At 35.3% G+C, this 16272-nt stretch overlaps 1 protein-coding gene across 2 annotated transcripts; it reads left to right on the forward strand.

Moving 5' to 3' along the window:
• Positions 1-2520: 2520 nt before the first annotated feature.
• On the forward strand, positions 2521-10837 carry LOC140812448 (deSI-like protein At4g17486). Of its 2 annotated transcripts, none has more exons than XM_073170715.1 (5): positions 2521-2660; positions 3411-3686; positions 8499-8786; positions 9945-10025; positions 10344-10837. In XM_073170715.1, exons 2-5 carry the CDS (start codon positions 3524-3526, stop codon positions 10484-10486), a joined length of 675 nt encoding a protein of 224 aa, XP_073026816.1. In that variant the 5' UTR covers positions 2521-2660; positions 3411-3523; the 3' UTR covers positions 10487-10837. The 2 variants fall into 2 exon arrangements, with proteins under 2 accessions (XP_073026816.1, XP_073026817.1); XM_073170716.1 differs by lacking the exon at positions 2521-2660 and adding an exon at positions 2871-2977.
• Positions 10838-16272: the final 5435 nt, after the last annotated feature.

Genomic DNA, 16272 nt, shown 5'->3' on the forward strand with positions numbered 1-16272 from the left:
CATGATTTAGATTCCATGTGTTGAAAGAATTATAATATTATAGTTATATTGTGTTCTTGACATATTGAGCATAGTATATACGCAACCGGATCGAAGAACGGACGTTGTATGCTATTATAACTATTTTCCAGCATGTTTAGAGTTAACTTATGCAGTTTTTGAGTACTATCATATGTGTATGATGATGATTATGAGTTGAGACTCATGAATTGTTGATATATTTGAGAGTTGGATTGATCGGTATCGAGAAATTACGTCGTTATGCCGTCAAATGGTACCGAGGTCAAGTATTGAATTGGATATGTGTTGATTGAGATTAGAGATTGATAGAATATGTATCAACATTTCCATTTCAGATTTGATATTGACAGATTCGTCATCGAGACTTCGACACCGACAGACATTGTGCGACGAAAGGTATAATTCATGTTTTGTTTGGGGAAGACACAACTCAAATGAGATTCAATTTGAGTTTCCCAACAAAATCACATACTAGAATTGTTGTTTATCTTTTGATATGATTTTGATTTGTTTATAGAATTATATTCAAATCTCTTGATATGATGATGCCTTGTTTATAGATTTATATTCAAACATTTGAGATAGGAGAGTCATTGGCAGACTTGCCAAACTAAACGTTCGGTGGTATCGATGCTTTGGACCAGATTCAATCCAATTGTAGACATTCGATACATATAGGGCCGCAGTCTAGGAATAAGACGTACAGTTACTCCAATTGGGAGGGTAGGTGACAGACAGTGACGTCTTATTCACACCGGGATCCCTAGAGTAGAGTTGAGTCGAGTCAAGACATAATTTGATTTGTATTGCATGCTCATATAGATTGGTTTCATAGACTATGAAACCCATTGTTAGTGTTTTCATGCATGATTTATGATTATGTGTTAGCATGCATACATGTTTATACTGGGATTTGTTCTCACTAGAGTTTCCGACTGTTGTTATGTCTGTATGTGTGCATAACAACAGGTGGGGCAGGATCTGGGTCACGACAGAGATGAGTTCGAGATAGCGTGGTGACTTCGGGCGCAGAAGATGACTAGTGGTTCTTATTAGACTTGTACTACTTGTGCTTGTAGTTTGAATTAAACACTAGTTTGTATTAATGTACTAGAACAAGACATGTATATTATGTGAGTTGTAATTAAATAAAGAAAGAGAGTATGCTTAGTATTTACATTTGATTTAATGTTAAAAAGCAAAAATTTTGACCCACGTTTTTGAATAAAGATCCGATTAATCACGAAAAGAATTGAGATAGAGCCCGGGTCCCCACACAACATGGTTCAAATAATCACATATGATGTTATTCTAAAGCTCGAGTGACATTTATCATTTCTTGGCGGCCCAATCGAGTAACAACATGTCTAAAATATACAACAATTAAAAGATATGTTTCATGATAGTCTTCATATGTACTATGATATATTCAAGTTTTATATATATATATATGTATGTATGTATGTATGTATGTATGGAAATACATAAGTAAATAGATAAAACTTTGTTTTCAAAAGAAAGTAAATTATATTAAAATAATAAATATTTTTACGAAGACTCAATAATAATCTAAACCGATAGTTGGCTTGTAGAGTACCCATTCTAACATCACGATAGAATCTGTGTGTGTTGAAATTTTTAGAAAGAAATTTTTTTTGATTAAAAATATGAAACTGATGGGATGAACTATGCACATAAAAAAGAGTGAGTTTCATGTGAGACCGTCTCACGGATCATAATCTGTGAGACGGGTCAACCCTACCCATATTCACACTAAAAAGTAATACTCTTAGCATAAAAAGTAATACTTTTTCATGGGTGACCCAAATAAGAGATCCGTCTCACAATTACGACCCGTGAAACCGTCTCACATAAGATTTTGCCCATAAAAAGATGGTGCATTGCATTCAATTTTATAACCAATCAAACTTGGTCAAGAACTCCGTCAATTTGCGCATATTTCCAAAAAAAAAAAAAAAGTTGGACGCCAAAAAACGTGCAGCAACCAACAGCCGCATTAATTTTGCTATTGTTTTTATATATATTTTTAAAAAATTCAAAATTAAACTGCCAAAATCTTATTTAAAAAAATTAATCTGCAAAAGTAATAATTCCAAAGTTTTATCTATTCTCAAAATATTCTAAATTTATTTTTTAAACTATCATTTTATAATATTTATTTAAAATAAATATTATTTAAAAAAATATTTGTACATAGATAAACGCATGCTCCGATATTGTGAGATGATCTTACGAATCTTTATCTATGAGTCGTATCAACTTTATCGATATTAACAATAAAAAGTAATAATCTTAGGATGAAAAACAATACTATGACCTAAACAAGAGATCCGTCTCATAAAATACGACCCATAAAACAATTTCAAACAAGTTTTTACTTCATATATATTATACATTTGGACAATAAATATATATCACGCCGTCTAATTAATTTGTGTAACATTTAGTTTTAGGATTATTATTATTATTATTATTTGTTCTAAACTTTTTTTATTCTCCAAAAATATCGACCGCCTGCCCCCCTCTTTGTGATCTGAAGCTGAATCCTTCAGACACCACATCCGCGGATTTTCGCTGCATCCACCGTAATTGCTACCTCTCAAAACCTGAATTTTTTGGTATGTACACGTTTTCTTTATGTGATCATGTGAATTAAATTACATATAAATATTTATTAATCAATTGAAATGATGGATCGTTTTTTTCATTTCGATTAATTGAACTGTTTTTGGATCGAAATTGTTGTTTTCCTTGATTTGTTGCATGAGGGGTTTTTTACTCATGGAGAATTTGCTCGAGCTGTGTTAAAATATTTTTCCATTTTCGGCATCGAGGTTTTTAAGTGGATGATTTGTTGGAGAATGAGCTGGAGTCGTGGAAATACGCATCATTGCAACAGCTCGGAGCAGTGGCAGTGAAAAGGGGCGATGTGTGAGTTAGTTGAGCGGCTAGATATTGTGACATAGCAGGGGCATCAAACTTCGCTTGATGTTGAGTAGGAATAGTTAAATTTTGTGATACATTATACATTCAACTGGGAATTATTTTCATACTTTTTCGTGAAAGAAATGTCCTCTTTGGTAGATCTCCATTGGTGATAGATATCATGAGGTTGTAAATTCTTGTTCTGAAAGAAAATTTTTGTTTCCTAATCTCCTGAAAAAAAAATGGAATTTTCAATTGGATTGTAGGCTTAATAGATTGAGCTCGCTAGTTCGCTACATTTTTCCATGAAGACGAACATTAAAATGATTTTTTAGACTTGATTTTGCTTTTGTACTATAAAAGAGCTGTTATTGTTATTATGTTTTCAGTATGGATTGAACTTTCTGCGTGGCTTGACTTGTTTGTCTTTTTTCTTTGATCAGGGGTTTTGACTATTTTCTTTTACCTGGATGTTAAGATGGAGTTATAGGAAGAACAATCTAGACGCATTTTGGTGAATAGTTGGGGGATTAGTTGTGAGGAGGGGTTATATAAAATGCGTTTAATTCCAGTTTCATCAAGCTCTGATAGTTCACCAGAGGAGCTGAGCAATGGAGAGAAAAGTCGTTCGATGTTGTACCTAAACGTGTATGATCTTACCCCCATAAACAACTACCTCTATTGGTTTGGCCTCGGAATCTTTCATTCTGGTATTGAAGGTATATTCTATACTTCATGTTTTCAATTCAGTGGTTGACTACTTGACAATTCACCATTTCTTTGTGCTAGACTCAGCTCAATAGATTTTTTGTTTTGATTCTCTATTGAAATCTAGCATGAGCTTATTTTCACATTTTGTGACTGATGAAGTGTTGGAACATATTCTTTTCATCCTTAGCTGTAGTTTGAGTTTGTTTTGCTGATTTATTGTTACCCTGATAGTTGCTATATGTCATTTGGTGGCAGAGGTATGATTGTGGTATCATGGTTGGCCATGTGTGTCATTTAATGTGTCAAGCCCATTAAGTTACAAGTGAGCCTAATCTATTGGCTTAAAAATTGTCCAGTAACTAAAATGAGTTCATCTGGTTACCAAAATTTCTAAATTTCTTATTTTTAAAACACCTAGTAGCGGCTAGACGGGAGCCTAGTCCCCGCCTAGGCGATGGGCACTGGTGTGGTGTCTGACTAGCGCCTAGCGAATTTTAGAACCTTGCTATTGATTGTTGTCTGTGTGGTCGTTGCTTCGTATGGACCATGTCTTCAACTTCAAAAGATAGATCCTTGTGATGCACATCAGTGTACTTTACCACTCGTTGTTGAGCTTGATGAAGACTTTAATTGAGTTGACATATCATCTCCTCTCTTTCAATCAAATCTGGAGATATAGCTTCCATTACTGTCTCGCCCAATAAACTATTGAACAAGAGCGGGCAGCGTACTCTCATAAACCACCTTACCTTAAATGGTGTAATCTATTCAGTTGTATGAAAGGTCTTATTGTTCAATATTCTATCCAATGTATCCTCTCCACCAATAACCTCGGTTCCAACATTAAGCTACGTAAGTAACTCTCCAATCATCTATCAATAGTCAATACCACAGTTTGTGAATCATCTCAAACTCCTCAGTCATTGCTTGTTTGGACTCAAACATCTTGGATTGTATCTGGTTAAGATCAAGTAATTGATATGGAAACAAACAATCAAGACATCTTGTAACGGGCCACAAAGCCCATGCTAGCCCAAGCTTATGGATATCTTAACAATTTTTCAGTTTCTTTTTATCTTTTAGTTTGTTTAATTTGATCAGTTATCTTTTGATTTGTTTGAATTTTTTAATAAGTTGATAGAATTCTAGATGGAAAGAGGTCTTAGGAGATTTGGGTCTATCTTTTCTTTGGCACATGGGAACTTTGAATTTTTGTCACGAGATTTCCTCTCCAAACGAGTCTCAAAACCTAGAGATAGTGAGATCCTCTCTTCAATGAGCGTCTAATTCCTCACTTTTCACCGATAAATAACACCATAACGAGATCCATGATTTGGGACCCTAACATTCTTGTATTCTTGTTCTTGATGTAAATAACGTGCTCAGAAGGACATATAGTGAATTATTTCTCTTGCATATACTTTTAACCATTCAGCTTTTTCATGCTCTTCACACTTGCTTCAACCTGTAGAGAGCTTTTTTTAGCTTGGGAATCTTGTCTTCTTGTCCATTGACTTTGTGACCCAGTGGTTGCTGAATATAGACTTCGTCTTTGAGGATTTCATTTGAAAAGGCGAATTTTACATCTATTTGATGTATTCTCCATATTTTTGAGCCGCGAAAGAAAAAAATATTAGTATAATAGTTCTAATCGAGCAATGGGAGCAAATACATCATGAGTGTCATTTGCTATGACATCTCCATGGAATGACAATCAATGAATGCCCATCTCTTACTCTTACCCAGAGTCCCTATTTCCTCTATGTTCAAACCCTATTTTCTGAAAAAAATTTGGAAATAATTCGACTAGCTCTGCTGGCTATCATAACACAAAGAGTGGGGTATATGCTGGTGCCCACGCAATTTATTTTCTGAGGATGGTTGATTACTGCAAGTGGGAGTTCGAACATCCCACAATGTACCATGTTTTCCATGTACTCCTCAATCGCCTCATGTTTTTTGTCAATAGAGGGTGTTACTCGGTAGGTCCTTCATCCTCCGCCAAATAGTGATGCGTAATGATTTATCAGGATATTAATTCTTTTGGTAGTAATTGTGTCCGCATTAGAAACACAAGCCCTTTTCTTTCCTGTTGAGGTATTCTTAGTAGGAATGTAATGATGCTCCCGTGGATTCTGGATTGCACTCAAGCCCCTAATCTGGTTGCTTCCTCTGCCACCACCATTGCTGACCACCAGCAACCCATGGATGCTCCCAGGCGAAATATTAAGTCATCCGAGCTCTTGAATTTCCCTTTTTTTTTTCCATGAGCCGCGCACACTAATTGACTTGGCTTAATTATTTAATTTCCTTGGGGGTCCAACTTAGACTATCCCAAGCAATACCTGTTAATTATACACTCCCCCTGTTTCACCCCCATAAATCTCACAAAGGGAAAATTCCATGGCCCTAGTGATGTTATGGGACCACCATGGGTTTTCATCTCACCCTTATTGTTAACCCATAATCCAATCCACTTAGAAAATATCTTAGCATTTGTTCCTATAGTAATCTTTCAATGTTCTACATTAAAATTTGAATTGCTCCACATACTTCTCTACCACTCATCGGCCTTGCCCAAGTGATGTCAACAATTCATACTGGTTTGAGGCTTTTCTTCTACTGCAGTGTCTAATAAGTTCCTGGGTGAATCTTTCCCAGGTAATTTGTGGAATTCTTTTTGTTAATCCAATGTCTCCTTTGTCGCCCCTCATCATACATATTACCTCTTTTGGAATTTTATTAACTGCTGGGTACCTTGGATTTAAAAATACCATTCAGCTTTTGATAACCACCAGGATCAGCTCCATTAAAACTTGGGAGCCCCCGCATCCTCAGACTTGTTTCATCTCATGCCCTCCTTGCTAATGCTCTCTGCTGAGTGAATCATCTCTTCGGGTATGTAATTGTTGGGTTCATCTTCCGCTTCCAGGTGGAAATCCCTCCTCCATCAATTTCTGAAATTTACAGGCATCAATGATTTCATCTCCGGGAAGGATGCCAAAGATTGGTGCATGGACTCTGCCTTCCAGGTTATTTAGTTGATCTTGAGTATTTGTATCCTTTTCCTCTCTACCTAATACTGACTTCTCTCTAACTTATGTTTTTGCTTCATCCCTTGTGGTTGACATGTTTTCTCCCATCTCGTTTGCAGCAGGTCAGAGAAATTGTTACGATCTCAATCCATGCTGTACAAATGAAAGCAATAACAAAACTAATCTAAAGAAATAAAACTCAGCAATATGATTTCATTAGATAAAACAGTAAGATTGTTTACAAGATAATAATCCTTCAGCAGTAATATGACCCTCCTTCCAATAGAATAATCATCTCTCTCCCTAGCAGTGGTAGCCCTACTCTGAGATATTGTTGTTTACAAATAGCTAACTTCCCCCTTATTATTCCCTCCCCATTACACTTGCACAACCTCACGCTTTCTCCCATTTCTATATTCTCATAGTATGTAATTTTTTAGAACTAGGAGGCTTTTTCACTATTTGAGGTATTTTGTATGTCATATTCTTGGCCCAACAGTCCAACCCACTAGCACTCCCTATACCCAAGTCTGTAACAAGTGTTTTTTTACCTTGACCTTCTAAGTGGGTGATAAGGAATTAACTCCAAGTAGATCTTCATCTGAATATTCAATTTCACAGTATCAAAAACTTTATATCAGCATTTGCAGGAGATGATTGTTTGAATTGATTTATCAATGCATGCTGTTTATTTATTTTACATTTGGTGATGTAGCTTTTCCCGAATTGTCCTGCTGGCAATCATGAACTTTTATAGCATATTCTTGTCTGAACTTTGAACCGGATAATGTATCCACCTTTTGTTGTGATGTGAGAGTGCAACCAGAATGTGTTAGGAACTTAAGTAGATTGAGCCTAGATAGTTTAGAGAGTTTTGTGGCTCAAATGAATTGGGCCTAGAAGTTACTTGAGGAGAGGGAAAAGGAAATTAAATAAGACTAGAGTTGGTTTGAGGGGTATTCATTTTTGTTTCCTTGATTTTGCTAGCTTGCGCTAGGGCAGGGAGAGAGGAGTGCCTTCTTGTAAAGGATTTAATCCTTGGCTGGGTGTTTCACTCATAGTATTGTTGTTCTTGTTGCTTTGTCATATATCAGTTTATATTCTCATTTCTCTCTATTTTGTGTTGTGGTCGTGTTAGCATGTCTATGTTCTTTCAGATTTTTTTGTCTCCATGGAAATTTTCCTTTTCTCTTAATAACTTTGTGAACCGGTAGATAACTGTAGCTTCTGTTGTTGGGTGTCTAAAATACATATAATTGGAGAAATATATTTCTGCTATTTCTTTACTTGTGCTTTATCTTTTACTTTCTTCAGAATTGCCTACTATCTTAGTTTGTGAATGGTGGCGTATAGTCGTAGCTTTGGTTTTTGTGTTTCTAAAATGCTTATGTTTAGAAATTATATGCAACTTATATCAATGCTCTTGCTATTTGCAAATATGAAACTGTGGAAACTGTAGGTCAACTGATTATGGTCATGCATGATGGTGTAGCTTTATACTGGTGATATGGAAGCTTTGTTAGCTAGAGCAAAAAAATTGGATTGGATCATATTTCGAATTTTATGAAAATCTTATTTCTCGTGGAGTGTAATCCGGTTTGGGGAAAAAAACCACTTCAAATCAATGGAGCTATTTTCGGCATTTCAATGTAGATGGATCAAGGGACTTCACTACATGCACTTTATTAGAGTTTTATATCATGTGATCACTTTTGGATTTAAATGATTTATATTATGTGATAATCATTTACAGATAGTAACCAATAACTTTTTATTATGATGCAGCACATGAAATGGAATATGGCTTTGGAGCTCATGAATACCCAACTAGTGGAGTGTTTGAAGTCGAACCTAGAGGTTGCCCTGGTTTTGTTTTTAGGCGTTCAATCCTTGTGGGCAGCACTGACATGTCTCGTTCAGAATTTCGGTCATTTATGGAGGATCTTTCCAACAGATATCATGGGGACACATACCATTTGATTTCCAAAAATTGCAACCATTTTACTGATGAAGTCTGTTTGCGTCTGACGGGAAGCCCCATACCCGGATGGGTGAATAGATTGGCTCGAATTGGTAAGGAATATCTTTTATTGAATTTTTTTGCACCAGTATCTGGAGCCAAATTTTTTGGTATGATGCCATGGAACAATTGGGCTATTAATCCTGCCAAGGAACCATCTTCCAAATGTGAAATTGTATGAGCTTTTCCCCTTGAAGTTTACGTTTTTCTCGAAAATAAATATCACCTTCAAACTGAGTGTTAGGGCTGAGCAGAAATCAGACCAAACCAAACCAAACCAAACAGCTAAGTTTGGATTGGTTTTTTAATTAACAATAGGAAAAACTTGGTTTGGCTCGAAGTTTTGATAAAAAAAATTAAATCGAACCAAACCAAACCAGCTATAAATATATTGTACTTTTAAGTATATTATGTATATGTATAGATTATTTGATTTTTAGTTAATGTTATATCATTAATATTATGAAAAATTGATAATAGATGTTACTTTTATAAATTTTAAGCTTTCCGATTATTTAGACTGAAATTGAATGGGACATAGAAGATAAATATTTTTCCTTTTTTTTAAGTGTGATACGGTGAAGTTTAGTTTTTTTTTTTTTTTTAAGCTGAACTACTATTTTGAGAATTTATATATTTTGATTCGAAATTCGGAATGTCGTTATCATACATTATAATGTTAAAATTTTAATATCTATTTGAATATTGATATTTATCTATTTATTATAGCTAGTTTAAAAAATTTAAATCTTGTTTAAATATAGTCAAAAAAGTTATTTGAACAGAAATAAAATCGATCATTTAAACCAAACCGAAACCTAGGTTTGGTTTTTATTTATTAATGGTTTGGTTTGCAATTTTGCGAAATCGGTATTATTGGTTTGATTTGAGTTTTTATCGTAAACCGAACCAATCCGGTTTTGCTAACCCCTACTGAGTGGAGTCGACTCAAGTATAGTTTTTCTTGGAAGATATTATTTTCAATCAATGAGAAATAGTGAAAAAAAACGCAAGGATGAGAGAAGCTAATCTTTTTCCATTTTAAAGTTAAAGGTTGCTGAATTCGAAGTCAAGAAAGTTAATTGGTTAAGAAAGAAATGCAAAGAAGTATGTGCCTTGCAAATTTATAAACATTTCAATGCACTTGTCAGTAAATTCTTGAGGAGAGTGGGTATTAATTTCTGTCTCACGTAATTCATTTCTAATTTCAGGAGCTTTCTGTAATTGTCTGTTGCCGGAGAGTATTCAGGCTACATCAGTCAGACATCTCCCTGATCATCAAATGTATTCAGGTAATTTTTTTTGGATTAATTTTGTGTGTTATGTTTAACTTAAAATTTTGTTATGTGGGAGAAAAATATCTTGGAGTTCACTTTAATTTCGTCTCAATTGTCAAAGTTCCATAGTATCTATGCAATTTGTCAACCTTTCTCATCAAATGATTGAATCCACACAAGCTTGAAACTGTTCGATTGGTCAAGTTTTTATCTTCTGTTTCGTCATTTGACACCTTTCAACACCATGTTTCCCCATCAAATTACAAAACCTTATGATCAACAACATTTGCAACTTATATCTTTCGAATAAAACCTTTTATTTTCCTAAAGCAGAAGATGGAATGGATTCTGGTGGATCATCTGAAGCAGGAGAAAGTGAAGAAGACAATATAGACCATCACCTGCTTACGACTCCCAACAGCGATGTGGCATTTTTTAAGGACAAACCAGTAAGGCTAGCCAAAGATATTCTATGACTTTTTCCTTATTGTCCATCCGAAGTGGTGGCTATATATGTAATAATAGAAGCAGGAGGAAGATCACTACAAAAAATCTTAGTACCTAAGATTTTCGATCCTATTGGGTTTCATAGCTGAAATCTCCTAGGCCTAGCCCTCTCGTTCCAAACTGACCATTAAGCAATGATAGGGGGTCCTCTCTTACTTAATACAGAATTCCGTCTATTCTTCGATTATCGTCTTGTTCATGATGCTTGTACAAGTAATGTGTAAATCTCAAATTTCTTTAACGAACAATTTTCCATTACATTGAGTGCTGCAGTGTTCAATTCTTGGTGTTTTGATGAAGAACATGTTGGACCTTGTGTGTATCATTCTTTTTAGATGTATTATTTGTAAAACTTATGTTTTGGCAGCAACGTGCTATCGTTTTACCCTTATATCCCCACATAGAATGTGCCTAAAATAAATATATGGGAAGAATACAGGGGGATAACTAATATATATGGATATTATTTACATTTTTAAAAAAGGGTTCATAATATCTCACTTCCTTTTAAAAAAATTTACAAATTGATAATATTATCCTTACATGTTTCTTTTACGTTTTAAAACACCGTTTATCCTTTTAAAATTGCGTACTTTCCTATTTTATTCCATCTCAACCAAAAATCCATGAACTATAAAGTACTACTCTATTGAAAGGTAAATTTCATTAAGACAGTTTTTTAGTGTAAGAGTTATCATTTTTGAGTCTAAATACAAGAATATTTGAAAAAAAACTACTTAGATGATTTCAATGAAGATCGTTTTTCTAGTGTGAGATCTATCACTTCTTAATCAAAATGTAATTTAAATAACCAAAGTGTGTAGGAGAAAAGATCTGAAAATCATTTTCAAGATTGAGAGATATTGTCAACGCCGAGTACAAACCGCTCATATTCTAATCACATGATTGATATTTTTTTAAATACATAATTCGAACATGCATATTAATGATTATGTAATTTTCTCTTGATCAGTGGGTTGTAAGTTTTAAATCTGTGACATATGGAATAAACCTTAATTGCCCAAATCCGAATATTCGTGATTTCTAATGAATTAGTGGTGTTAAGTCTTAGAGGAGTTTAAATGTTGCTAATTTTTTAAATTTAATTGCATCGTTTATGTAATGCCCTAGAATTTAATTACCGTAATCTGAAATGATTTGGGTATAATTACCGTAATTTGGAATTAATCTGAAATGATTTATTAATTAATTACGGTAAATATAGACGGAATGGAGTGGCCGGAAAGACGGAATAATACACGAAATATGTGCGAGGGAGACATGAGTCGCGCACCTGCGCCACGAGATGCGCGAGGCATGCGCGCATAGGACTGAAGCTTCCGCGCACATGCGCGGAGGGTAGGCGCGCACATGCGCGGCATGTCCAGTAGCATGAATGCCGAGACTGTAAGTCTCGCGCATATGCGCGAGGTAGTGCGCGCATATGCGCGAGCACTCCAGTAGGTCTCGCGCATATGCGCGACTTGTGTTCGCGCATATGCGCGAGCAGTCGGGTGTGCGGATAAGACTCTCGGCGCATATGCGCGGAATTGTGCGCGCATATGCGCCAGTCATGCAGAACTAGAGTGTGCCACTTGTTGCTTGTGTGCGAGGTAGGTATATATATATATATATATACATACAATCGATTTCCCTCAGCAAAAATCAGAAAAGGGTCGAGGAAATTGCCAGAAATCCTTACGCCTTTTTGATTTGATCCGTCCGTCAGATTTTAAATCCGACTTCAGTACCGAGTTCCTATCAACGTAGACTACAACTGGACGTAAGTTTTGCTACGTTTAGACATGTTTTGAAATTATGATATTGTCTAAATTGAATAGGAGTTAGATATGATGCTCTTGACATAGTAGACATCGTATATCTGAAGTCAGATTGAAGAACGGACTGTGTATGGAATTGTTATGAATTTCAGAGTTTATTCGATTGTAATTATACTGAATTGATATCAGAATCATGGTATCGTTGATTTTGTGATACTGGAATTAATATCTGATTTATACTATATCACTGGATTTATTGATATTAACCAGATTGAGATCAGAGGAGTTGTTGATTTGTTTGTACTGAGGTTGTATTGCCGAGATTGCGGGATTGTACAGAATTGATATAGAATTTAATATTGATTATGAGTTTCTGTATTATATCTGTGATGTTGGGAGTGACGGGGTTATTGAGATTGGATTATTATACCGTCGAAACATCAGCGAATTGATATTGATCAGACTCAGTACTGATTGTGATTATATCGTGATATTGTCGATATGAATTGGATTGTGTCTTGATTTGATATTGATCAGAACAGGCTTTGAATTGAGCTGTAGATTGACACAGTCTATTCGATATTGTGAATTCAGATTGACATGGACAGACATGAAATGGAGTCTTTGTCAGATCATGAAGACAAAGGTATAAGTCAATGTGGTATTGGGAGATGGACTTGAGTCGGTTTAGACTCGGGTTTTCCTAAATCACATACTTTACTTTATTGCATTGATACTTGCATTGATTGATTGATATACTTGTTTTCTTGAGTTATAGATTACAGGTATTAGAAGAGTAATCTTATGACAGAAGTGCCGTTAGTGGTGGGATCACCACGGGCACATTGCACGATGTCATAAGATGGTGTATTGGCGGATGTGCCAAAGACGGTCACTGGATGTTGGTTATCGATGTGGATAGATTGATAGCTTCTTCTATTACTGTTAGTTGATATTATATCGATGTGGATAGATGTATAGCTTATTCTATTACTGTTGATTGATATTATATCGATGTGGATAGATTCATCGTTCCTTCTATTACTGTTAATCGATGTTATATCGATGTGAATAGAATCGGACTTTGTTCTATTACTGGTAATCGATATCCTATCAATGTGGATAGAATCAAGGCTTGCTCTATTACTGTTAATCGATAATATATCAATGTGGATAGAATCAGGGCTTCGTCTATTACTGTTAATCGATACTGTATCGGTGTGGATAGAACTTGAGTCTTTTATATTACTGTTAATCGATACTATATCGGCGTGGATAGAACTGGAGTCTTTTCTATTACTGTTAGTCGATATATGCATACCAACTTCTGGAATCGGGATCCCTAGACTAGGATTGAGTCTAGTCTGAATTATGTAGCTACGAGTATAGTTGACAGTGGGTCATTGATTATGTTTCAGATTCGTTACATATTTTTGATACCTGATTACATGCTTTATATTTGTTTATATGATTGCATGTTTCATTGATTTATACTGGGAGTTATTCTCACCGGTTTATCCGGCTGTTGTCTTGTCTGTATGTGTACTTGACAACAGGTGGGACAGGTTCAGGGTCGAGGAGATGAGGAGAGATCGAGTTAGAGTGGAGACTTCGGACTTTGATCTGAGATAGGGTTTGAACACTTGACATTAGTTGTTAAAATCTAGTTTGAATAAATGTTTTGTAATACAGGATTTTTATTTTATATACTGAGATGTATATATGTTTTATTTCACTACGTTCCGCAATTTAAAAAAAAAATTTTTAGACCCTGTTTTATAATTGATTAATTAGTCCCAATGATGATTAAGAACTTGATTAGCGTCCGGGTCCCCACAGTTTAGCTTTATTACCGTTTAGATGCAAGATGAATTTTTGTTCAGAAATATGAACAGATTCTACGGAAACTGAATATTTTTCTGTTTGATTTTGTTATCATTATTGTTGTGAATGTGATGTTATTTTTATCCCCTTCAATTCATTTCTTTTTTCGTTCACTACTATTAATTTGTGATCTATATTTCGCTCTCTTTCTCAATTTATTTTATCTTCACGAATTTCTTCTATAAATGGGCAGTCATCGGTCAGGATCCTCAGGATATAAAAACCGAAATGGCTGGGGCATATGATGTTTCACCGAGAAATGAACCTCAACTCTCAGCCGAGACAAATCCACTTCAATCGGTTGCGAGTGACCGAGAACCAGTACCCCTCGAAACTATATATGGCCCTTGGTGAACCAGGCAATGTAATTGATGTAGAGAATCTTCCTAACTTTAAGGTTCTGAATTGAGTATTTCCGGTTCCACCGTAGCCCTCGCTACAAGAAAATAGGCATTCAACAAAACATCAAAGACTACGGTTTTTTATTGAATCCGTTGTTTTTTTCTTTTAACAACGGTTTCATCAAAAACCATTGTCATAGCAAAAAAAAACCCGCTCATAGACAACAGTTTTTTAAAAACCGTTGTCTTTGATGTGTCTATGACAACGATTTTCTAAAATTCGTTGTCTTTTAGCGACAGCTTTAATAAAATCGTCGCAATTTTTAAAAACAACAACCTTCGCTAACTTAAAAATTGCGACTGTTTTATTAAACAACCGTCGCTAATAGCGACGGCTTTAGCATAACCGTTGCTAATAGCGAAGGTTTAATAATAATCGTCGCTACGTAGTGACGGCTTAGTCAAAAACCATCGCTAATTTTTGCGACGGTATAACATAAACCGTCACTAATTAGCGACGGAAACCATATCATAAATCATCGCTAATTAACAGCAGTTTTTCAAATGCTTGGTATAACCCCGATCTCATTCCATCCAAAAGATTTAAACATAATGGTAAATCCTCTTCCACCCCCTCTCTAGCTGACCCAGACTCCACGTCTGGTGATGACTCGAATGATGAAAATTTCTAGTTGGTGATTCGACCAAAGTTTGTTCCTACCGCGACAGATAAAATCTCCAACTCTAATGATGAAATTGTAGTGTTTGAAGGACTGAGCGATCCTGCCGAGGACGAAGAATCCTTTGATACATTCCTTCTCCAACTAAAAAAGCGTAAAGCCTTCAAGAAAGCATCTTCTGAGCTTGAAGAGCCTGATGCTGAGATGTTGCAAAAATTCGATGACAATCACCCAGGACGATCTGATTCTGTCTTCGACCTGACTCTGGAGAATATACAATTGAAGCTAATGATGATGGAGGTGATGTTACTGATGACAGTGATGATAAAGAAAGTGATTCTGATGAAGTTGCTACTGGTGTTGAGTACAATGTTGACGACATTGAGGACAACGTCGATACTGAAGACTATTATTTAATAAGTCATTCTCTACAAAAATTTACTCTGGATTTTCTCTGTTTCTGTGACCTCTTTACGTCAACCTTGGATTGATAGAAGAGAAGAATATCGACGTGGATGCCTATGGGAGGCAAAATTAGACATTGTTTCTCAAAAAACGAGTACTCCTGTCGACAATGAAGACTGTGACACCTTTCTACCGAATCCAATTCTTGAATTCTTGACAAATATCTCATCCAGTGTGGGTAATGAGAGTTCAGAAAAATATAGATGTGTGTTAGTCTGTGACAGAGTGTACAATTTTAATCCCACTGTGATCGATGATTTCTACAATACTCCCACCAAAGATTAAGGACTGTCCTGTGATATCAATGAAATTACTGATGTCCTCATCTTGATTTATTTCCGTAAATTTTTTTATATTGGATTATTCTGTCGCATGTTGTGTTAGGTGTTACAACACCCCACACAATACTTACATATGAAACAACAATTCTTCAATTATACAGTACTGTTATGTTAAACAAAACATTTCAATGCATATTCAAACCCACGATCATTCCATGACTAAAAATCCTCAATAACCAGTGGCACAACCAATTAGAAATTCCTAAATCATTATAAACTTTTAATATTACGCATATAGATTGAAAATGTAGCATGAATTAATC

The sequence above is a fragment of the Primulina eburnea genome, chromosome 14 (genome assembly GCF_022965805.1).
Source record: "Primulina eburnea isolate SZY01 chromosome 14, ASM2296580v1, whole genome shotgun sequence".
Lineage (NCBI taxonomy): Eukaryota > Viridiplantae > Streptophyta > Magnoliopsida > Lamiales > Gesneriaceae > Primulina > Primulina eburnea.